The sequence below is a fragment of the Pseudophryne corroboree genome, chromosome 4 (assembly GCF_028390025.1).
Source record: "Pseudophryne corroboree isolate aPseCor3 chromosome 4, aPseCor3.hap2, whole genome shotgun sequence".
Classification (NCBI taxonomy): domain Eukaryota; kingdom Metazoa; phylum Chordata; class Amphibia; order Anura; family Myobatrachidae; genus Pseudophryne; species Pseudophryne corroboree.
The window spans coordinates 310,302,001-310,325,543 of NC_086447.1; the positions used below are offsets into that span (position 1 = coordinate 310,302,001).

The window sequence follows — 23,543 nt, forward strand, 5'->3', positions numbered from 1 at the left end:
CAATTATAAACAGGGACCATATAGGAAGAATTTTGAGCCACACCCATAATGTGCAATCAGGAAAGGTGATCATTAGGACTGATGGTAAGCCTGAGGTAATAGTTAATGAATTGGGAGGTCATTCCCTGAAGACACAGGAATGACCGGGTGAAACGTTGTAAATGTATCTGTGAAATGTTTCTTTTTCTCTCTCCCCATCTCTGATGAATATTGGTAGGATTCAAACATTGCATATATACTTGGTCTTTGCAGAAGTCTACCAAACCCCAGCATGACCAATCCGCATCAATGTATTCTGGCCAGATACAGACAGTGGAATATGGAAGTGCTGGGGGGGAGGGACTGCGCAAGGAAACCATTAGACATGTAGATATGACAGCCTGATGATCTGACAATGTTTTAAAATGTTTTAAAATGTTTGAAAACTGTTTGTTTGAAAAATGTTTTTTTTCCCTGTTGTTGTTTATTGATGTGTTATGTTATATATATACATATATGAATTGTTCTCTCTCTCTTTTGTTTTTTTGCTGTTGTTGTTTTCTCTCTCTCTTCTCACTCATGCTTTCATGTTTTAAAGATGGTATGTCACACCTCAGTTAGGCAAATGGTAATGCAAGATTTTTTGCTCCTTACAGAAAGATCGCTGGTTTGGAGGGAATATTGCATCACCAGAATGTTCGTTTGGAAGACTGAGAGACAGCACCTTTGAGAAGACAGCAGAACAAGAAGAACAACAAGACGAGAGAACTAATTATCGTAACAAGTTTCTCTCCCCTCAAACTGATTTTCTGTACCCCATTACAAATTTCTTCTTTTCTCCTCCTGTAAGATGGACTTGCCCCAAGAGACTGTGATATGGATTTTTCCTGTTGACCATGATGTTGACCCGAGCAGTCTGTTTCCGTGAGAGTACCAGTGAGGTCGAGAAAGGACCCAGAAAGGTTCCAATGACTAAGACGGAGGTGTAAATTTCCAATAACAACCCAATCACCAAGCAAAGGCGAGTACCGGAAACGATCCAGCAGTCATGTTATTTGTAAACATTGTGAAGGATTGTTAGCTGAAAAGAGAACTGTATCTGTAGACTCTGTGACAGTGTAGTAGAGGATGGGTGCATCAAGAAATGTCAGTCCAGTTTTAATATCCATATGGACCGGCATCCATTGAGTGACTATCACTCCTTAGTGGGTAGTGTGTTAAATAAAACAGATTGTTGGGTATGCTCTCAAGTACCTCAAGGTCATAGCAAATCAGGGCTAGTACCATTTCCTTTAACGTTAGGGGAGGTACTTGAGTTAAGTGGTGGGAGACCGGTGGACAGGAGGTTTAATATCTCCAGCCCTCCTAGTTTGAAGCTCCACCAATACCATGTGGATAGGTCCCTATTATGTTTTAACATCTCCAATCCCCAAAAGCCGGGAAATTGGGAAGTGTCATGGAGTAATCAAACCATGACCTTTTCGCATAGAGCAGATAGAATGCCTACAGATACAGAGCTTATACGCCACATAGCCAGTAGAGGAAAATCTTTCCGGTATAGGTATACCTTAGGAAATAGGATTACGAGAGTTGGAGAAGTATCACCAGGATACTGTGCACATATCGTACAACCTGATACGTGTACTAAGCAGATGGAAGAATTAGGGTTAGGAGATTTCACATGGAAGGTGTGTAATATGGTTATGTCCTACTCCGTCCCATATGTTCTCCCCGATGATGCATATTTCATATGCGGGAGAAAGGCGTATAAGTGGCTTGCCCCAAACTCTGAAGGATTGTGTTATATTGGAAAAGTACTGCCTGAAGTAATGACTGTATCACATGACAAAATGAAAGACATACACCGTGTTTCCCAAACTCCTTATACTCACACCCATTACGAGCACGTAGTTAAACGGCACCTGATAGAAAGAACAGAGCATCCGGCCTCTGACATGATCCATGAATCCACCGGGATTCAGTTTCTAATCGCGTTAGATATCACTCGCACCGCTAGAGGAGTGTTGAATTATAAATACATATCTGCGCTCGCCAATTTGTTAGATAATATCACTGAAATGTATGATGACACGTTTAGGTATACTGGAAGAGAACTTCAGGCTTATAAAACAGAACTGGTACAGCATAGAATGGTTCTTAATTACCTCACAGCAGTGACAGGCGGATATTGTGTCACACTGGCAACACAATACGGCGTGAAATGTTGCACATATATTACGAATAGCACCGAGGACCCGGTCGAGGTCATAGACCAAAAGATGGACGATATTCTCCAACTGAAGTGGGAATTTCGCAGGAGACACAATCTCACTCTTGCTGCTGTAGGTAATGAGCTGACTGGTTGGGTGTCATGGTTGAACCCGCGAAATTGGTTCTCTGGTTTAGGAGACTGGGCTCAAGGAGTCATAATGGATGTTGGGAAGTTTCTCCTATGTATCTTAGGTGTTATCATAACGATCGGTTTGATATTTAGATGCGGTCAGGCTTTAATGAGGTGCAATCGTCGTACTAGGGTAATGAGTTTAAGGAGTGAGGAAACTGTAATTCCAATGGACTTGATTTATGACCCAAATGTAGAAACAATGATGTGATGAAAATGCGATTTCTGCGGTCCGTTTCTTTCACCTGTTTTTCCGTTTCCTCCAAGGTAAAAAGACCCACTTGGACGAGGAATTTGATGAGCCGATATACAGACAACAGAGGGATTAAAGAAGAAGTTTTGACAACCTGATACACAGATTTTTGATGAACTATGCCATGGATCCCCAGTTTCCCTAGAAATTTTAAAATTACGCTAGCCCAACACTTTTGTAAATCTATGGACATTGACAGCTTTTGCTCGCACCTTATGGGCAAAAGCACAAAGAAGACTGCATTCAACAGACACCAAACAAGACCTCAATCGACGAATGTACATTTACCTGACATAGAATACCACCGCATTTACCGTAATTATGTCTTTTCTTCATTTCTACAACCCTCAGGTAATGACACACATAGTCGATAGGGAATACAGGCACAGATATCAGCAATCACATATCTCCCCCATTCATGTATCATCAACTAAAATGTGCTCCCCCATTTTGTTACAACCAAAGCCGAAAAGAGCTCGGTAAAGTTTGACAGCCCATCCACAGACCCGTACCACGGGATAAGAAGGAATTCAAATGTATACTTCGCAATACCTCGAAGCTTGATTTAAAACACGTACGGCACGATGATACATGACCCCCAAGCACGGATTCATACACACATGCTTCTGCTATCTCACTAGGTCATACCCTTTTCCTACCTTCTCCTCTCCTCCCCTACCCAACCATGTAAATGTATTAACCCCTGACATATATTTTTCTCTTTTTGAAATGTTTTAGAAGGTGGCAGTTATTATTGACTGCCAAAGGGTGGACTGTCAAAGTCAGAAAAATATCTCTATGCACACTACCATATTTGCACCTCACACAGGTCCGTGCTGCGCATGCGTATGCTCTCCCGTACGTGCGCATACTCACAGTCGCGGGCACCCGCAGGCGCACGGTATGCGTATTTACGGTAGAGTTTATGTGATCGTAGCGTGCGACTCAATCATTACATATTTTCACTATATAATGTATTTTGTAGATCATGGTCCCTTTGATAGATTCTGAAAGTTTAGTTAACATAGCATGTTCCTGAACAGAGAGATCCCTCTTTGTATTGTACGAAGGGTCTAACAGGGGTCATACAGTGGTGTTTGGTACCCATCGGAAGAGTATTTAAATAGCAATATTCCGGTGTTGGTTTGGAGCGGATTAATCGCTCGTGCGAATAGTTATGGACATAAGAAGTTTATGTCCATTTACTATTATTTGTTCTTATTTAGTCATGCGGCGGGAAACCCAGTATCCCACCCACCTGAACAGTTGGAAGCAGTCACAGCCCACCTGTATGAATCAACCTATGACCTTTTGTTATAATGCGAAGCCGAATTCCTGTGTCCAATGAACAATGAGATTGTAGGGACCATTGAATTGTATTGTGTGTGGGGCATAAATAGGCAGGCTGACCATATCCAGTTCACTCTCTTCAACGGTTCTCATTGCTGATAATCGGGAGCTGGATATCGAGGCGCATGCGATCGTTTCCCCTTGTGCGTAAGTTTTCTCCGCAACCATATTGATCTTCTTGTTATTGTGAGCCAATCTCTCTCTCTCTCTCTCTTCTCCTCTTTCTCTTTTATTTTCCCTTAAATAGTAATTGTATTGTATTTCCTGTGTAGTTATCTGGTTAGGTAGTCTATGTTATATTGTAGTGTATGATTTGTATTTGTATTAATTCTTTTGCAAGTATATCATTCAAAATATATATATATTAGGCGTTGGACCCTAAGCCCAGGTATCTGTGTATTTCTTATAGTGTTAAGTATTCTCAGAGCGTCGGTGATGCTAGAACAGCTTTAAAGGTAATAAGGTTATACTGTGTTGCATTTACACTCTATCATTACACTAAGGTTTTACTGCACAATACACTGTTTATGGTTTAGATACAAAGGTTTAACATTGTGAGCGTCAGCGCCGCTGGTGATCTCCTCGTGGTCCCGAGCGTCCGCTACGCTATAGCGAATCATTAAGTTAGTCAGCAGCCAATAGCGTGCCTGCCTGTGATCTCTTGGCCGTGAGCGAACGTGACGCTTGAGCGTCTCGACTACGGCTAAGCGATTGTTACGCAACGTGCGTACCCTTACGGTACTTCATACGTAGATAGCGTACAGTGTTCTTAGACCTCATAAAGGGTATTATATAAGATAAATATTCAGCTTTATCACACTGAGCACAGATATTTGCAGCACACTGGACACAGAAATTGAGAGAACGCAGCCACATCCTCTCGCTATTATCTCCAATGCACGAGTGAAAATGGCGGCGACGCGCGGCTCCTTATATAGAATACGAATCTTGCGAGAATCCAACAGCGGGATGATGACGTTCGGGCGCGCTCGGGTCAACCGAGCAAGGCGGGAAGATCCGAGGCTGCCTCGGAACCGTGTAAAATAGGTGAAGTTCAGGGGGGTTCGTATCTTGACGAACCGAACCCGCTCATCTCTAGTTTTAAGTATATCCAAAGCTCAGCACAGATGGTTAAATCAAATTAACTGATGTACTAATTACTGTAAGTCACCTGTGGCCAAGCATGAATATACTTAAAATATGGACCACTAGGGTGCCTTGAGGACAGCGTTTGAGATACAGTACTCTAATGTAGAAGACATACCTGCATCAGACTGGTCCAGCTGCTTTGTCAAGTGGTTTGAGCATATGCAACATTGTATAGACTCCCCTGGCGAATACTATGGAAAAATGTTATGTTCGCTTTGCAAATATAGGCCCTCATTCCGAGTTGGTCGCTAAGAGTCTTCGCAACGCAAATGTACGAAATGTAAGTATCTGCGCATGCGCAAATGCGTGATTACGCATGCGCGAGTACATACGTACGACAACTGTGCAAAATTACTCAGAAAAAAAAAAGCCGTAACTGGCAAACGAAAACGAGGAGTGGCGTGGGCGTGGCAGAGGCGAGACTTCGCAATGCTCCGACATGGGCGTGAAAGTGGGCGTACAGTGTGGGAGTATGCAACTCGCAATGGGCGTGTTTTTCGCAAATAAACATTGTCGCTGTTAAAACTAACATAGGAAACCGTAGCAACATTCACGCAGCAGCCGAGTAGGTCTGCAGTTACTCTACATTTGCGAAGTACTGGTACAAGTGTGTATGCAGTAATTAGCAGTTAATTGGATAGCACATTCATCTGATGTCCAATTGCTTGTTAATTAATGAGCAGATGAAAGTTACCAACCAGCAATTGTCTGAACACACATTACATGTTTATTCTACTCACATATAAATCTCACACACTGCCAAATAAGGGTGTGATTTTTGTTGAAGTTGTTGTGTAAGCATTTTTTAAACTTGTTTTAATGTGTGTAAGACTCCCAAATACAAACAAGTGAAAATATTTGTGAAAGTGTTTGAAATCTGCAACTTTTTTGACAAATAAACCAACACCCACATAATGCAGCATACACTTTAATTTAGTCTTAAAAGTCACAATAATATTTGATTATAATATCTGACAATGTTTGAAATGATGTCCTGTTGACCATAGATATTTATAAAAAGCGTTGTGTCTGTTTACTTAATATGGACATTAAAGTGTGGTGCAAAGCATACCTTTTTTTGGTGTTTTTACCAATTTTTAAGGAGATTTTGCAGATTGGTCTACAAGTGTCTATATGCTGACCTAATCTTTCTGGAACTGCATTACCTTGAAGAAACTGCTCAAATTTTTTAAATATCTTTTTTATTACTATAATAATATTTCACAACATTTAAACAACATGGCTCCACGTGAGTCGCACAGGCAGAGATGGACCAAGCAGCAAGCAGATGGCACTGACAATCATTAGATAGCAGAACTCAGTACTCTGCAAAATTCTGCTTCTGACAAAAGTATATTTTTTAAGCATAAATAAAACATGACACACCCTGCCACACACAAATTTTAAACCAAATGAGAAAGAATTAGGATCCACCACACAAACACAACAATACATAGCACACTAGTAAGAGGAAGATGGCTCTGGTGTTTATACACATAAACTCACAGGCTACAATACATCAAAACAGAAAGATTACATTTCACTAAGAGGGAGTTATCCATTCTGGCCACACAAGCCAACTCCAAAAATACATAGAGGCAACATCAAAAACATGGGTGCTGCCCATCTGGAGAGACATCATTTTCTTCTTTTTCTCCCCGCCTGAGGCTGTTCTTCTTTGGAAGGTCTGCGGAGCGACCTTCGTTGGGCCTGCCCAGTGGGCTGTTCTTCCTGGGCAGGGGCAGGGGAGGGAGCCGATGTGGGTGGCTCTCTGCCACTGTGGGCAAGGGAGACAGCGATGGCCTGGAGCCCTTGCAAGATGTTATTTGCAAGGCTTTGGAATGAGGAGGCAAGTTGTTCTTGGCCCTGCCTGATCTCTGCCAGACCTTGGCAGAGTTGAGCAACACCTTGCTCAACACAGGTTCGGTGCTCAGTGAGCCGGACAGCTATCTTGCTTACCTCCCGGATGACCCCGTCTTGAAACCGATTTAGGCTCTCACCATACCTAGCGATTTCAAGCAGGATCTCCGGGATAGCAGAGGGTTGGGTGGGGGGGCCAGTAGGAACCTGCAGAGGTGGGATTTGTTGGCCCACACTGCCAGACTCACTAGGTCCCTCCACCTCAGCCTCAACCACATAACCGTCCTGTGACTCAAACGGATCACCCCCCTGTGCTGTGTTTTGTGGCAAGCAAATAGAAGAATGTGTGGGAAAAAAGTTGGATACAAAATTAGTTTATTATTATAAATACTGTCAAAATTACAGACAACTAAATGTGTAAACTTACCTTCCAAGTCATGTCCCGTCAGGATCTCAGGCAGGTCCGTGTCCATATGAGACACCCCTTGGCCCTCCTCATAACTGACACAGGGCATCGCCATCTCCTCCAAGTCAGTATACTCCACAGCGACAGGTGCTCCTCCACCTGTAGCCCTTGAGGCATTCCACTCCGCAGCCCTCTTTGCCTTCAGGCGGGATTTGAAGTCGGCCCACCTACATATGTATTGTGAAAGAGGGACAAAGTAGAGTCTTATTATTTGTCTAAGCTAATATATAGGACACGTGTTCTGCTTGTGTTTGCTAGACATAACATCACATGTAACTACATTTTTTAGTCAACTTATCACTGAAAAATGACTGTCAATATGCACTTACCGTCGTCTCACTTCCTGTGATGTTCTGACGACAGAGCCAACTTCATTCACAGATTTTGTGATGTCTCTCCAGATGCGATCTTTTGAAGCCGCCCCCATGTTTTTTGGCCCTCTATGGATTTTGGACATGGCCTGCGTGACCAAGACACGCAACTCCCTCTTAGTGAATGCAGGCTGTCTTTTCTTCCGTCTGGAGGTAGCCTGTGAGGTTTCTTCTTGTTGGTCATCACCATCTTCCTCCTCACTAGCAGCTTCTGTCTGTTGTGTTTGTGTGGCTAAAGCCAATTCTCCCTCAGTTTGGTCACTATGTGTGTGTGGCAGGGTATCCCCAGTCAATTGTTGTGGTTCAGAAGCAGACATTTGCAGAGTACTAGGTCCTGCCTCTTCAACATCCGCAGAGGCGTATTCCAACATGCGCCTTTGGCAATCTAGGCGTCTTTTCCGCAATGCCATCTCCTGCTCTGCAATGCGGTCCATCTCTGCTGCGATTTGCTCACGAGAAGCCATGTTTGTGATGACGTGTGTACGCCGAGGTGTGTGCTTATATACCTACGTGCGTAGCGTTAATTCACACAGGTGTACACTGTTAATCTGGTTAATGATTGCACTGCTTATTTAAGGGCCTACTTTGCACGCTGTGAGTGTAGGTAGTTTGGAGTTTCTTTCACTTGAGTTTGTTGGCTTGTGCGTGAAGGTGCTATAGGAATTTTCAGAGTGAGTAATTGTCAAGCATACATTTGTCCTTTCGTTTGCGTTTAGAATATAGTCAGTGTAGCATTTTGTCTGCGAATTTTCGTTTGTGAGTATTCTGGAATTCGTCTTGTTGTTCATTTTTTGATTTAAAAGTGTTTATTTTATGTTGATTGTTTGTTATTCTTTTTTACACATATATATTTTGCTAGTCCATTTTTGCAAATAAACCTGTGCTTCATTGCTTTTACTGACATTTTTGTTCTCTTGTAGGAGAATTGTTTTGGGTGACGTAACCCTAGTCTATTTTGTTTATTTTGTGTGCTATATAACACAAATAGTTCCTTGCTTTATTTTGGATCAGGTAAGTTCCCTGGGCCTGTGTGGGTGCCTGTTTGGTTTATTGGTCTGTATGTTGTTTTTGACTGTCATATTTGCTCTCTTGTAGGAGAATTGTTTTGGGTGACGTAACCCTAGTCTATTTTGTTTATTTTGTGTGCTATATAACACAAATAGTTCCTTGCTTTATTTTGGATCAGGTAAGTTCCCTGGGCCTGTGTGGGTGCCTGTTTGGTTTATTGGTCTGTATGTTGTTTTTGACTGTCATATTTGCTCTCTTGTAGGAGAATTGTTTTGGGTGACGTAACCCTAGTCTATTTTGTTTATTTTGTGTGCTATATAACACAAATAGTTCCTTGCTTTATTTTGGATCAGGTAAGTTCCCTGGGCCTGTGTGGGTGCCTGTTTGGTTTATTGGTCTGTATGTTGTTTTTGACTGTCATATTTGCTCTCTTGTAGGAGAATTGTTTTGGGTGACGTAACCCTAGTCTATTTTGTTTATTTTGTGTGCTATATAACACAAATAGTTTTTTGCTTTATTTTGGATCAGGTAAGTTCCCTGGGCCTGTGTTGGTGCCTGTTTGTGTTTGTTCAAAGTGTTTTGATTATGTTTGTTTTCCATCTTGATAATAAATGTTATGTTTTTTACCGGGATTGATCAGCAAAGTAGTGTTGTTCTTGGCTGGACTAGCTACTAAAGGGCTAACTTTTTGTTTGTTTTATTTAAATGTTTTTAACCAATTATTCATAATTTTGTAGTAGGTGTTTGTGATGTGTTTGATGTTCTGTTTTTTTAAATAATAGTATTTTTAACAATTACAATTTAACATATGTAGCTTTCATTATAAAAATAATGTTGTTTTTCTTTTTTGTGATAATATTCTTTTTGGTCCTGAATTGAACCCAGAAAAAATGTCTTACGCTCCCGCAGTAAGTTGACACCCCCTTTTTTTACAAATTTTTTGTTTGCACATTTTTTGGACTTTGTTTTTGTCTTATTCAACATTTTTTTTTTTTTTTTTTATAAAAGTGTGTGATGTCTATATTTATCGCAGCAGAAGCCCTACCTCCCCAACCCACGCCAGCACTCCCACCCCAACCGCCAGCCCCACAACCACAACCGGCTCCTCATCAACCAAGGCAACGGAGGCGTGCTAGGCCACCAATTTTCCGACCCCGTGTCCTACTTTTTGGGATGCCAGATGATGTGGTTGTACGTAGATACAGGCTGCCACCACATCTAATCCTAGACACTCTCTCCATAATAGAGAGTGATCTGGAGTCTGAAATTCGGTATCCTACAGCAATACCACCATTGACACAATTCCTTGCTGTGTTACATTTTTTGGCAACAGGGTCTTACCAGCATGTGGTTGGAGACCTGGTTGGCATGTCGCAGGGCCAGTTCAGTAAGGTCCTGCGGCGTGTCTGCCAGGCTTTCCTCAAGCGTGTGAAGCAATTTATTGCTATGCCTTTGGATGTTGGTGCCCTAGATGTGGTGAAGCGGCAATTTGCGGAAGGTGGTAGTCACTTCCCACATGTTATTGGGGTTGTGGATGGCACACATGTAGCTATTCAGCCACCAAAACATAATGAAGAAATTTATAGAAACAGGAAACTGTTTCATTCTCTGAATGTAATGGTTGTTTGTGGGCCATCCCTCCAGATCCTTTCCCTGAACGCAAAGTTTACTGGAAGTTCCCATGATGCGTATGTCATTAGACAATCAGGGATATGGCACAGATTAAGATCAAGTCAACGAGCAGACATGTGGTTATTGGGTGAGTTGTTGCACATATTTCTTACAATTTTTTTTTTTTTTTTTCAAAATTTACTATTTCTAATTTTGGTTTTTCCTCAAACAGGAGACCGTGGATATCCTTGCACCCCCTGGCTCATGACTCCTTACCGTAATCCCAGGCCAGGACCACAGACGGCATTTAACTCCGCGCTTACTGCCACTAGGCAGCTGGTGGAGCGCACAATTGGGGTCCTTAAAGGGCGGTTTCGTGTGCTCCACCGCACTGGTGGCGACATCATGTATTTGCCGGAGATGGCAAGTAAACTAGTGGTTCTGTGCGCAATACTACACAATATCGCGGTAAGGAGTAGCGTAGAGCTTCCTCAGACAGAGGAATTGCCTGATGAGGAGCCAGGGGTTGTTCGACACTTCGGTGGGGGGAGTGTTACACGGAGGGGGAGCCAAGTCAGGGCAAGCATTGTTGCTGAATATTTCAGGTATAGTGTTTTTATATTATCTTTTTTATCCAAATTAAAATCACAGTATGCTTATGTATTATTTGTAATGTTGACATTTTGTTTGATATTGTAAGGTCATTGTGTAATGCTTTTGGTGTGTTGGAATGTGTAATTTTTTTGATACTAAAAATCCGTTAACACGTTAAGCTTTCAATTTTAGATTTGAAATGTAAAAAATGTGATGATGCTAAATAGTGTCCTTATTTGTTTTATATCCTAAAATCCTGATTATTTAAACAAACACACAAACAAATGAAATTGAATGTTGCCCACTTTGTGACTGTCCAGCTGAATGATCACACAAACTGTGGTGAGTACACAGATATTTGTAGGAATTTTTTCAAAACTGTGTGTCTCTGTGTCTGTGTTTGTGTTTTTTTTTTTTTTTGCTAAAAATTTTGCTAATGCGAATGCGTATTTCCGCTTGTGCGAAATAACACTCTGCTCTTCACAGCATTGCAAAGATCAATAAAGTTATTAGAAATGACAACATAGATTTTTGACCAATCACATGCTAACAGACACTATAAATATATGCCCAAATAAGGAAAACGCCATTGCCATGATGCGTGCTGCACCTTTCACCAGGCGGGAGCTCCGCGTCCTGGTAGCGGTGATGGACCGCCGCGTAGGCCGCGTTGGGCGCTTCATCCCAAATCGGGTTAAGCGCGAGGCCTACGCGGAGGTCCGCCGCCTGCTGCGGACTCGCGTCCGCAGCAGGCGGACAATCATCCAACTAGCGTGGAGATGGAGTGATCTCCGCAGGAGGACGCCAGAGCTGTTGGCGGAGATCCGCCAGCAAATACGGGCTATGCATGCACGCAGTAAGTTACATTACATAAGATTCTTAGCAAAAATTTAAGAAATTTACACTAAGTGGTAGGCTAATTGCAACGCTGATTGTCCATTTTTATAACATAGGACAGTGTGTGTGGTTAGGGCAAACAGTACTGACTGTAGCAAAGTGTCACCAAACAAGTGCATGTTTTCCAGAATTAATAACCAGGCAGGAAACTGTACCCAAATACTTGATCAGTGCTGTCTATATAATAAGGTGCCTTGAATAGTTATCTGGTGATGTTGCCTAGACCAATCAATATGACTCAATGGAATAGATTAAGGAATGAGCTTCAAAGTAAAAGTTTTGACTCATTTTGTTTGCTGTGGGCAACATGATGATGTTTTTAAAATGTGTATTTTTAAGAAAAACAAACCACAGTCTTTTACATGGAACAGAACAGTGATTTTTCAAATTGTTTAGTATGTAATTTAACATGCAAAATACATTTTTACAAAAATATCATTATAGGACGAGAACAACGGCAGACCTCTCAGCCCCCTTCCCCTTCCCAGTCCCCCTCCCCTTCTCACTCCCCCTCCCCTTCTCACTCCCCCTCCCCTTCGCAGTCCTCCTCAGCTTCCCAGTCCCCCTCAGCTACCCAGTCCCCCTCAGCTTCCCAGTCCCCCTCAGCTTCCCAGTCCCCCTCAGCTTCCCAGGCCCACTCCACTTTCCACTCCCCTTCTCACACCACCTCTCTATCTCTTTCTGTGACCCCTTCTCCTCCTTCCCATACCCCTTCTCCTTCAACTTCAAACTCACCTTCTCAGCCCCCCTCACCCTCTATTGGCTTAACTTTCTCTCCGCCCCCCTCGCCCTCTCAATCAGACCCACCCTCTGAAATTACATCCCCAATCCAGCCTCCTTCCCCCATCCAGCCTCCTTCCCCCATCCCTCCTCCTTCCCCAATCCCTCCTCCTTCCCCAATCCCTCCTCCTTCCCCCATCCAGCCGCCTTCCCCACCCAGTGAGTGGGCAGAAGAAGCCCCTGCTGAATTAACTGTCAACCATCATGTTGCAGAGGAAAGTAAGTGTTTTAACATGTTCTCCAAAAATGATTACCTACTTACACTTACAATGCCAAAACATGCAGTGTTGTACTGTTGGAATTCTTGTACCAAGGACAAATATTTGTGTTATTCTTCATGGTCTACATGTTGTATTTACATTTTTGTGAGTGTCATTATATGTACAGTGTTTATGTGTGCAATGTTTTGTGTGTCCACTCTAGGTCGACACTCATTAGGTCGACAGGGTTGCCAGGACAACAGGGTTTATATGTGTTAGGTTTTCAGGGAAACAGTTAGACCTGAGTGGAGTTTAGTATGTTGTTGGTCTTTTACACTTGTGCCTGTGTAGTCTTAATATTTGCACTTACAAATCACATGCTTCACTTTGTTATGCAGCCTAATGACACACTGATTTGTGGTGTGAAAGTTACACTCACAAAATGATTATTGGCTAAAGTCAAACCTGTTTGACCTTATTTAGTAAGGTCAGCTTTCAGGGAGTGTGGGCATGCTAGGATCTGTTGTCCTTCTGAAGATGTTGATATGCAGTGTGATGATGCAGGACCAAACCCATAAAAAAAATCATAAATACACTCCAGATGTAAATGAATGCCAACATGGTGTAACATTGACGAAGATGGTAGTTATCTTTAACATGGGATGTCGCCCATAGCAACCAATAAGATTATACTTTACAATTGGGGAACCACTTCTACAAGATAATATTCTTATTTTTCCTTGTTTGCTATGGGCAACGCTCCATCTTAAATATAACTCACATAGTAGTAAATGTACCCCATGGTCTCGTAAACGGGAAACATTTATTAAAAAAAACCCAGAGCAGGCTTGTGTGTTTTTCTGCTAATGATTGTACCATAAAACAGCCATGATGTAGTAACTTTGCCATTAAGCAGGCCTGTCCAAACTGCGGACCTCCAACTGTTGAGAAACTACACATCCCAGCATGCCCTGACACAGCTTTGGCTTTCCCTGGCCCCAAAACTGAGTCAAGGCATGCTGGTATATGTAGTTTCACACCAGCTTGAGGGATGCAGTTTGGACATGCCTGCATTAAAGTGTGCTTTGTGCCTTGCTTGTATAATAAGTAATGTGAGTAAGTTATTAATGTTTATGTTATCTCTTAATTTCAGATGTTGCCGTTGGAGATCCCACATCTTTTGCGGACATTATTGGCAACATGAGGATACATCTCCAGGCCTTGCTGGGTCTTGTTGACCAAATGCAAACGTTGTTTTAATTTTTGTTTTAAAATAAAAATAAAAATATGTTTATATTATAAAAAAACCAAAACAAAAAAACAAAAAAAAAATTTGTTTTCAAGTTAAGCGGGTGTTTATTATTTATTAATGCAATGAAGGAACTGCAGAATGACGAACAGACATTTATTACCTTAAACATTTCATACATCTAACGTAAGTTTGTTTAAAATGTAAAAAAGACATATGTTGTTATTGTCTAAATAAACATGCAAACACCTTCATTCACATACTAAAACTCTACTTAAAAAATAAAAATAAAAACATTAGACCAAGCACATTGCAAACATCTATATTTATATTAAAATTCTAAAATAATTTAGGTACAATTATGGCTACAAAGTGTTCTTCAGGTATTTTAAAAAGACTTAATTGATCATGAACATTACAATTCATTTCACTAATTGGATTTGTAATTGAGGAGGGCTTGTGGACTTTTAATTGGAAGGTGTTATTCCACTTAATAGTAAAAAAAAAACATTGTGGTGCGTTTGCCCGCAAAAGTGAGCACTTTTAATGATAAATGTGTAAATATACTACAACTTAGTATTTTTACGATGAAGTATGTGTTAATGCGATGGTTTCGCATTGCTGCGATGTTTTCGCATTGCTGCGATGTCATTTGGCGTACGCCCACTTTGTGTAATACTGCGTACGAAAGAGCAAAAATACGTTGGGGGCGGATGTTCGCAAATTTACTACACTAACGCAACTTTGCAAATATGTTGTGCGAACGAAAAACTGAGCGATCAACTCGGAATGAGGGCCATAGTACTTTTGTCCGTCCGGAAACTTATTGCACAACTCTAATACCTCTGACTAGAAAAGATCATATTTAAGGTCACTCCAAGTTTGATGTATATTCTTATAGAAACCATAATATAGTACACCAACTTTCTATAAGCCATGTTTGAATCGACCTCTGTATAAATTTGAAATCAGTGATGAAATCTGTCAACAATATACAGTATACCAGCCCATAAGGTACTAGAGGGATAATTAATCTCACCAAGAAATAAAGATAATGTAATCATGTTTCATATACATGTGTGTAAAAATCATATAATGTTTTGTTGATTTAATGTGATTTCTCTGCTATCTTCAAGAAGAGTTATATTTATAGAAGCCATTACAGAACTGTTTTATAGAAACCATTATAGAACTGTTTTTGAACAATAATTTGCAAAACTGATTGCCATACCAACCAGCATACATCTTGCTGAGTAGGGGGATTTGGCAAGTAATAATATGGTTTTAAAGTGCTGAAATTGTTTTAAGGCCCGTATTCACGGACAGATCTGGGGAGAGATGTGTGCTGAGCGAATCGCTCAGCACACATCTCTCCCCCCCGCTCAGCATAGCACGACGTGTGCTGAGCGTGCGGGACGGGGGGGGGGGGTGCTCAATTCATGCATCGGGTGAAATGAGAGACCTGCTAGATTAAGCCAATCTAGCACCAGCAATAGCGACGCAAGGGGCCACGCATCGCTATCGCTGTGGGGGGTACACGCGGACAGATCATGCTTAAAATCTAAGCAATCTAGTCAGATTGCTTAGATTATCGCTCCGTGAGTACCCCCCTTTAGGGTAAAACTTCTACTGATTAATTGTCCACACTGTTCTGTGGATTTGGTTTTCCTTTTATGAACTGATAATTATATTTCTGCATGTCTATTTGTGAACACCTTTTTTATTATAGGCATTGTGCTCTTCTGTCATATTAAAATCCATTTGGAACATTCTGACTTTTTGTACATTTAACATTATCGCCAAGGTGACATTGATAATATCGGAAGGCATATTATTGAAAGGATAAAGCATAGTATAATGTTGTGTGTTTCGACAGGATTTCAGAATTAAAAATATCAATATAATAAATTTTTATAGCAAACTGACTAAAATATGATCTAGTCAATATGTGATCTATTATAAAATGTATGTAACTAATTTCAAACAGGCAAAAGGCAGAAAAATTATTTCTATATTCACGCCGTTATTAAACCTACTGACCACAGGAATAAAGCAGCCAGCATTTTTAATTAAGCTAGTCCAGGACACAATTTTGAAATTTAAGTAATGTTTGTAGGAGATAATCGGATTAAATGATTGCCTAAGGCATATGGGACTTGTATGGTTTCCCATGTAACCTACGCTACAACCACAAGCAGCTGTTTGTAAGCACACCAGTCATGTTAATTATTAGAAATAGAGGCTAATAGATGTGTGATCTTTTCCACATATAATGGCCAAGGGCCAAAACCAACTGACCTTTTGTAAACCAAATAATGTTGGTGACAACTGCAATGTTGATTCTCAAATAGCACATACAGTAAATGAATTTAAACGTCAAGTCAATATGGAAATGCTTAGAAAAAAATAAGGAGATTATCATTTATATTTTCAAATTTGTTATCAGTATCCACCATATGGTCACTGTGCGGAATGCATCCATGCACAAGTTATTGGTATTTCCTTCTTGTGGGCAATAGCTACTATGTGACTGATGCTAGTGCACTGGTGGAAACGGTTAAGGTTAATTGACTTTTATTGCCATTTGACTTTGCATTGTATATTCCAACAGAGACAAATGGACCCTGCAGTGGTATCAGATTCAAGAAGCACATTTTGCTGTTGTGCTTGTAAACTATTAAAATAATATGTGCATAGAATACTAGAAGTGTTTTAAGTCAATTCTCGTGGAGTTGTGACTAAGGGGTCTATTTACTTGGCAATGGTGAGTGATCAAGTGGACGGAGTTAAAGTACCTACCAACCAGCTCCTACGTAATTGTCATTTTATCATCACAGCATGTACCATGGCAGTTAGGAGGTGATTAGCTGGTACTCTGGTACCAATCGGTCCACTCTCCAAGGCTTAGACCTCCCCACTGCTCTACATTTTTAGCACACTTATGTGCTTACAGTTAGGGTTGGAATGAAAATCATAAGCCCCACAAAATCAAAAATAACCATTATACCTGCTCTACATTACTCATTCCCTACTCTAGGAGCCCAGGGTTTAAAACCCTGCCTACTTTTAATATTATTTTCTCTAACGTCCTAGTGGATGCTGGGGACTCCGAAAGGACCATGGGGAATAGCAGCTCCGCAGGAGACTGGGCACAAAGTAAAAGCTTTAGGACTAGCTGGTGTGCACTGGCTCCTCCCCCTATGACCCTCCTCCAAGCCTCAGTTAGATTTTGTGCCCGAACGAGAAGGGTGCAATCTAGGTGGCTCTCCTGAGCTGCTTAGAGTAAAAGTTTAAATAGGTTTTTTATTTTCAGTGAGACCTGCTGGCAACAGGCTCACTGCATCGAGGGACTTAGGGGAGAGAAACGAACTCACCTGCGTGCAGAGTGGATTGGGTTTCTTAGGCTACTGGACATTAGCTCCAGAGGGACGATCACAGGCCCAGCCATGGATGGGTCCCGGAGCCGCGCCGCCGGCCCCCTTACAGATGCTGAAGCAAGAAGAGGTCCATAAATCAGCGGCAGAAGACTTTCCTGTCTTCATAAGGTAGCGCACAGCACTGCAGCTGTGCGCCATTGCTCTCAGCACACTTCACACTCCGGTCACTGAGGGTGCAGGACGCTGGGGGGGGGCGTCCTGGGAAGCAATGAATTTACCTTAGTTGGCGAAAAATACATCACATATAGCTCCTGGGCTATATGGATGTATTTAACCCCTGCCAGTTTTCCAGAAAAAAGCGGGAGAAGAGCCCGCCGTGAAGGGGGCGGGGCCTATCTCCTCAGCACACAGCGCCATTTTTCCCACACAGCTCCGCTGGTAGGAAGGCTCCCAGAATCTCCCCTGCATCCTGCAACTACAGAAACAGGGTAAAAAAGAGAGGGGGGCACTTATTTGGCAAAATAACAGATATAAGCAGCTATAAGGGATAGACACTTATTGTAAGGTTGTCCCTATACATATATAGCGCTCTGGTGTGTGCTGGCAAACTCTCCCTCTGTCTCCCCAAAGGGCTAAGTGGGTCCTGTCCTCTATCAGAGCATTCCCTGTGTGTGTGCTGGGTGTCGGTACGTGTGTGTCGACATGTATGAGGAGGAAAATTATGTGGAGGCGGAGCAATTGCCTATAATGGTGATGTCACCCCCTAGGGAGTCGACACCTGAATGGATGGCCGTACTTAAGGAATTACGTGACAGTGTCGGCACGTTACAGAAAACTGTTGACGACATGAGACAGCCGGCAGCTCAGTTAGTGCCTGTCCAGGCGTCTCAAACACCGTCAGGGGCTATTAAACGCCCGTTACCTCAGTGGGTCGACACGGACCCAGACACAGACACTGACTCCAGTGTCGACGGTGAAGAAACAAACGTATTTTCCAGTAGGGCCACACGTTACATGATCACGGCAATGAAGGAGGTTTTGCACATCTCTGATACTGCAAGTACCACAAAAAGGGGTATTATGTGGGGTGTGAAAAAACTACCCGTAGTTTTTCCTGAATCAGATGAATTGAATGAAGTGTGTGATGAAGCGTGGGTTACCCCCGACAGAAAACTGCTAATTTCTAAAAAATTATTGGCACTATATCCCTTCCCACCAGAGGTTAGGGCTCGTTGGGAAACACCCCCTAGGGTGGATAAGGCGCTCACACGCTTATCAAAACAAGTGGCGTTACCGTCTCCAGAAACGGCCGCCCTTAAGGAGCCAGCAGATAGGAGGCTGGAAAATATCCTTAAAAGTATATACACACATACTGGTGTTATACTGCGACCAGCAATCGCCTCAGCCTGGATGTGCAGTGCTGGGGTGGCTTGGTCGGATTCCCTGACTGAAAATATTGATACCCTGGACAGGGACAATATATTATTGACTATAGAGCATTTAAAGGATGCATTCCTATATATGCGAGATGCACAGAGAGACATTTGCACTCTGGCATCAAGAGTAAGTGCGATGTCCATTTCTGCCAGAAGAGGATTATGGACGCGACAGTGGTCAGGGGATGCGGATTCCAAACGGCATATGGAAGTATTGCCGTATAAAGGGGAGGAGTTATTTGGGGGCGGTCTATCGGACCTGGTGGCCACGGCAACGGCTGGGAAATCCACCTTTTTACCCCAAGTCACCTCGCAGCAGAAAAAGATACCGCCTTTTCAGGCTCAGTCCTTTCGTCCCCATAAGGGCAAGCGGGCAAAAGGCCACTCATATCTGCCCCGGGGCAGAGGAAGGGGAAAAAGACTACAACAGACAGCTTCTTCCCACGACCAGAAGCCCTCCCCCGCTTCTGCCAAGTCCTCAGCATGACGCTGGGGCCTTACAAGCGGACTCAGGCACGGTGGGGGCCCGTCTCAAGAATTTCAGCGCGCAGTGGGCTCACTCGCAAGTGGACCCCTGGATCCTGCAGGTAGTATCTCAGGGGTACAAATTGGAATTCGAGACGTCTCCCCCTCGCCGGTTCTTGAAGTCTGCTTTACCAACGTCTACCCCCGACAGGGAGGCGGTATTGGAAGCCATTCACAAGCTGTATTCCCAGCAAGTGATAATCAAGGTACCCCTCCTACAACAGGGAAAGAAGTATTACTCCACGCTGTTTGTGGTACCGAAGCCGGACGGCTCGGTGAGACCCATTTTAAATCTGAAAACCTTGAACACTTACATAAAAAGGTTCAAGTTCAAGATGGAGTCACTCAGAGCAGTGATAGCGAACCTGGAAGAAGGGGACTACATGGTGTCTCTGGACATCAAGAATGCTTACCTCCATGTCCCAATTTGCCCTTCTCACCAAGGGTACCTCAGGTTTGTGGTACAGAACTGTCACTATCAGTTTCTGACGCTGCCGTTTGGATTGTCCACGGCACCCCGGGTCTTTACCAAGGTAATGGCCGAAATGATGATTCTTCTTCGAAGAAAAGGCGTCTTAATTATCCCTTACTTGGACGATCTCCTGATAAGGGCACGGTCCAGAGAACAGTTAGAGGTCGGAGTAGCACTATCGCAAATAGTACTACGACAGCACGGATGGATTCTAAATATTCCAAAATCGCAGCTGATTCCGACGACACGTCTGCTGTTCCTAGGGATGATTCTGGACACAGTACAGAAAAAGGTGTTTCTCCCGGAAGAGAAAGCCAGGGAGTTATCCGACCTAGTCAGGAAACTCCTAAGACCAGGCCAGGTGTCAGTCCATCAGTGCACAAGGGTCCTGGGAAAGATGGTGGCTTCTTACGAAGCGATTCCATTCGGCAGATTCCACGCAAGAACTTTTCAGTTGGATCTGCTAGACAAATGGTCCGGATCGCATCTTCAAATGCATCAGCGGATAACTCTGTCTCCAAGGACAAGGGTGTCTCTCCTGTGGTGGTTACAGAGTGCTCATCTCCTAGAGGGCCGCAGATTCGGCATTCAGGATTGGGTCCTGGTGACCACGGATGCCAGCCTGAGAGGCTGGGGAGCAGTCACACAGGGAAAAAATTTCCAGGGCTTGTGGTCAAGCATGGAAACGTCACTTCACATAAATATCCTGGAACTAAGGGCCATTTACAATGCCCTAAGTCAGGCAAGGCCTCTGCTTCAGGGTCAGCCAGTATTGATCCAGTCGGACAACATCACGGCAGTCGCCCACGTAAACAGACAGGGCGGCACAAGAAGCAGGAGGGCAATGACGGAAGTGGCAAGGATTCTTCGCTGGGCGGAAAATCATGTGATAGCACTGTCAGCAGTGTTCATTCCGGGAGTGGACAACTGGGAAGCAGACTTCCTCAGCAGACACGATCTTCACCCGGGGGAGTGGGGACTTCACCCGGAAGTCTTCCACATGATTGTAAACCGTTGGGAAAAACCAAAGGTGGACATGATGGCGTCTCGCCTCAACAAAAAACTGGACAGATATTGTTCCAGGTCAAGGGACCCTCAGGCAATAGCTGTGGACGCTCTGGTAACACCGTGGGTGTACCGGTCAGTGTATGTGTTCCCTTCTCTTCCTCTCATACCAAAAGTACTGAGAATCATAAGAAGGAGAGGAGTAAAGACTATACTCGTGGCTCCGGATTGGCCAAGAAGGACTTGGTACCCGGAAATTCAAGAGATGCTCACGGAAGACCCGTGGCCTCTACCTCTAAGACAGGACCTGCTCCAGCAGGGACCATGTCTGTTCCAAGACTTACCGCGGCTGCGTTTGACGGCATGGCGGTTGAACGCCGGATCCTGAAGGAAAAAGGCATTCCGGATGAAGTCATCCCTACCCTGATCAAAGCCAGGAAGGATGTAACCGTACAACATTATCACCGTATTTGGCGTAAATATGTTGCGTGGTGCGAGGCCAGGAAGGCCCCTACGGAGGAATTTCAACTGGGTCGATTCCTGCATTTCCTGCAAACAGGACTGTCTATGGGCCTCAAATTAGGGTCCATTAAGGTTCAAATTTCGGCCCTGTCGATATTCTTCCAAAAAGAACTAGCTTCTGTACCTGAAGTTCAGACGTTTGTCAAGGGAGTACTGCATATACAGCCTCCTTTTGTGCCTCCAGTGGCACCTTGGGATCTCAATGTAGTGTTGGGATTCCTAAAATCACATTGGTTTGAACCACTCACCACTGTGGACTTGAAGTATCTCACTTGGAAAGTGGTAATGCTGTTAGCCCTGGCTTCAGCCAGGCGTGTATCAGAATTGGCGGCTTTATCCTATAAAAGCCCTTACCTAATTTTTCATACGGACAGGGCAGAATTGAGGATTCGTCCTCAATTTCTCCCTAAGGTGGTTTCAGCATTTCACTTAAACCAACCTATCGTGGTGCCTGCGGCTACTAGGGACTTGGAGGATTCCAAGTTGCTGGACGTAGTCAGGGCCCTGAAAATATATGTTTCCAGGACGGCTGGAGTCAGAAAATCTGACTCGCTGTTTATCCTGTATGCACCCAACAAGCTGGGTGCTCCTGCTTCTAAGCAGACGATTGCTCGTTGGATTTGTAGTACAATTCAGCTTGCACATTCTGTGGCAGGCCTGCCACAGCCAAAATCTATAAAAGCCCATTCCACACGGAAAGTGGGCTCATCTTGGGCGGCTGCCCGAGGGGTCTCGGCTTTACAACTTTGCCGAGCAGCTACTTGGTCAGGGGCAAACACGTTTGCTAAATTCTACAAATTTGATACCCTGGCTGAGGAGGACCTGGAGTTCTCTCATTCGGTGCTGCAGAGTCATCCGCACTCTCCCGCCCGTTTGGGAGCTTTGGTATAATCCCCATGGTCCTTTCGGAGTCCCCAGCATCCACTAGGACGTTAGAGAAAATAAGAATTTACTTACCGATAATTCTATTTCTCATAGTCCGTAGTGGATGCTGGGCGCCCATCCCAAGTGCGGATTGTCTGCATTACTTGTACATAGTTATTGTTACAAAAATCGGGTTATTGTTGTTGTGAGCCATCTTTTCAGAGGCTCCTTCTGTTATCATGCTGTTAACTGGGTTCAGATCACAAGTTGTACGGTGTGATTGGTGTGGCTGGTAATGAGTCTTACCCGGGATTCAAAATCCTTCCTTATTGTGTACGCTCGTCCGGGCACAGTATCCTAACTGAGGCTTGGAGGAGGGTCGTAGGGGGAGGAGCCAGTGCACACCAGCTAGTCCTAAAGCTTTTACTTTGTGCCCAGTCTCCTGCGGAGCCGCTATTCCCCATGGTCCTTTCGGAGTCCCCAGCATCCACTACGGACTATGAGAAATAGAATTATCGGTAAGTAAATTCTTATTTTATTTGTTCTGCATAGCCAATTTAGGATGATAGCCAAAAGTCCCATCCCCTCTTGATGTGCACGGAATAGCTTGTTTGTTGTTCAGCATGGTCTCCTGCTGTTTTACAAATTTAATAGATTGGTATGGCACACTTTAAGCAGCAACAAAACTCAAGTCAGCTCAATGGTCCGGAGTAACTCACTGTACATATCATCGATGTGCAAAGAACGCAATTTCGTCAACGATTTCCCTTGAACTCCTGGGCAAATTATATAGTGTATACACACTGTGCAATTTTAGAAACGACCGAACAATATATCGGGCATCATTAGGTCGTTTAGTCCTTAACGATATATCAGGTATAGATGTCAGTAGTGCCTACACACTGTATAATTTGCTGAAAATCTTTGGCAACATCATCAGATTGAGTTATATGCACGACCAACCCGAAGACGCGATGTACGACTCACGGCAGCATGAGATAGTGCATACATACTGGGCGATGTGAATGATTTTAGAGTCTCAATCCATCAATAAAGAAATTGTCTGATGTGAGCCCAGCTTTAGTCTACCTGTAGTGCAGACGGCATATGCTTTCGTCTAAAAGTTGTGATGTTAGTTAAGATTTTTGTATGTCATGTATTTTGGAGATTATTG

At 43.3% G+C, this 23,543-nt stretch overlaps 1 protein-coding gene and 1 long non-coding RNA gene across 3 annotated transcripts in view; one reads left to right on the forward strand and one right to left on the reverse strand.

Moving 5' to 3' along the window:
- LOC134911370 (uncharacterized) overlaps positions 1-23,543 on the reverse strand; it is a 124,989-nt gene that overhangs the window by 36,837 nt on the left and 64,609 nt on the right. The window lies entirely within an intron of this gene.
- LOC134911369 (uncharacterized) lies at positions 10,876-14,184 on the forward strand. 2 transcript variants are annotated; one of them, XR_010176515.1, is made up of 4 exons: positions 10,876-11,053; positions 11,363-11,384; positions 12,384-12,938; positions 14,073-14,184. XR_010176515.1 is itself a non-coding variant. In XM_063919613.1 (3 exons), exons 1-3 carry the CDS (start codon positions 11,327-11,329, stop codon positions 14,177-14,179), a joined length of 720 nt encoding a protein of 239 aa, XP_063775683.1. In that variant the 5' UTR covers positions 10,876-11,326; the 3' UTR covers positions 14,180-14,184. The 2 variants fall into 2 exon arrangements, 1 of the variants encoding a protein (XP_063775683.1); XM_063919613.1 differs by having other exon boundaries at positions 10,876-11,384.

Coding starts and splice junctions, on each gene's coding strand:
- LOC134911369 (XM_063919613.1), top strand. CDS start 11,327: ATGAAATTGAATGTTGCCCACTTTGTGACTGTCCAGCTGAATGATCAC. Junction 11,385..12,383: donor GAATGATCACACAAACTGTG/GTGAGTACACAG, acceptor ATATCATTATAG/GACGAGAACAACGGCAGACC. Junction 12,939..14,072: donor CCATCATGTTGCAGAGGAAA/GTAAGTGTTTTA, acceptor TCTTAATTTCAG/ATGTTGCCGTTGGAGATCCC.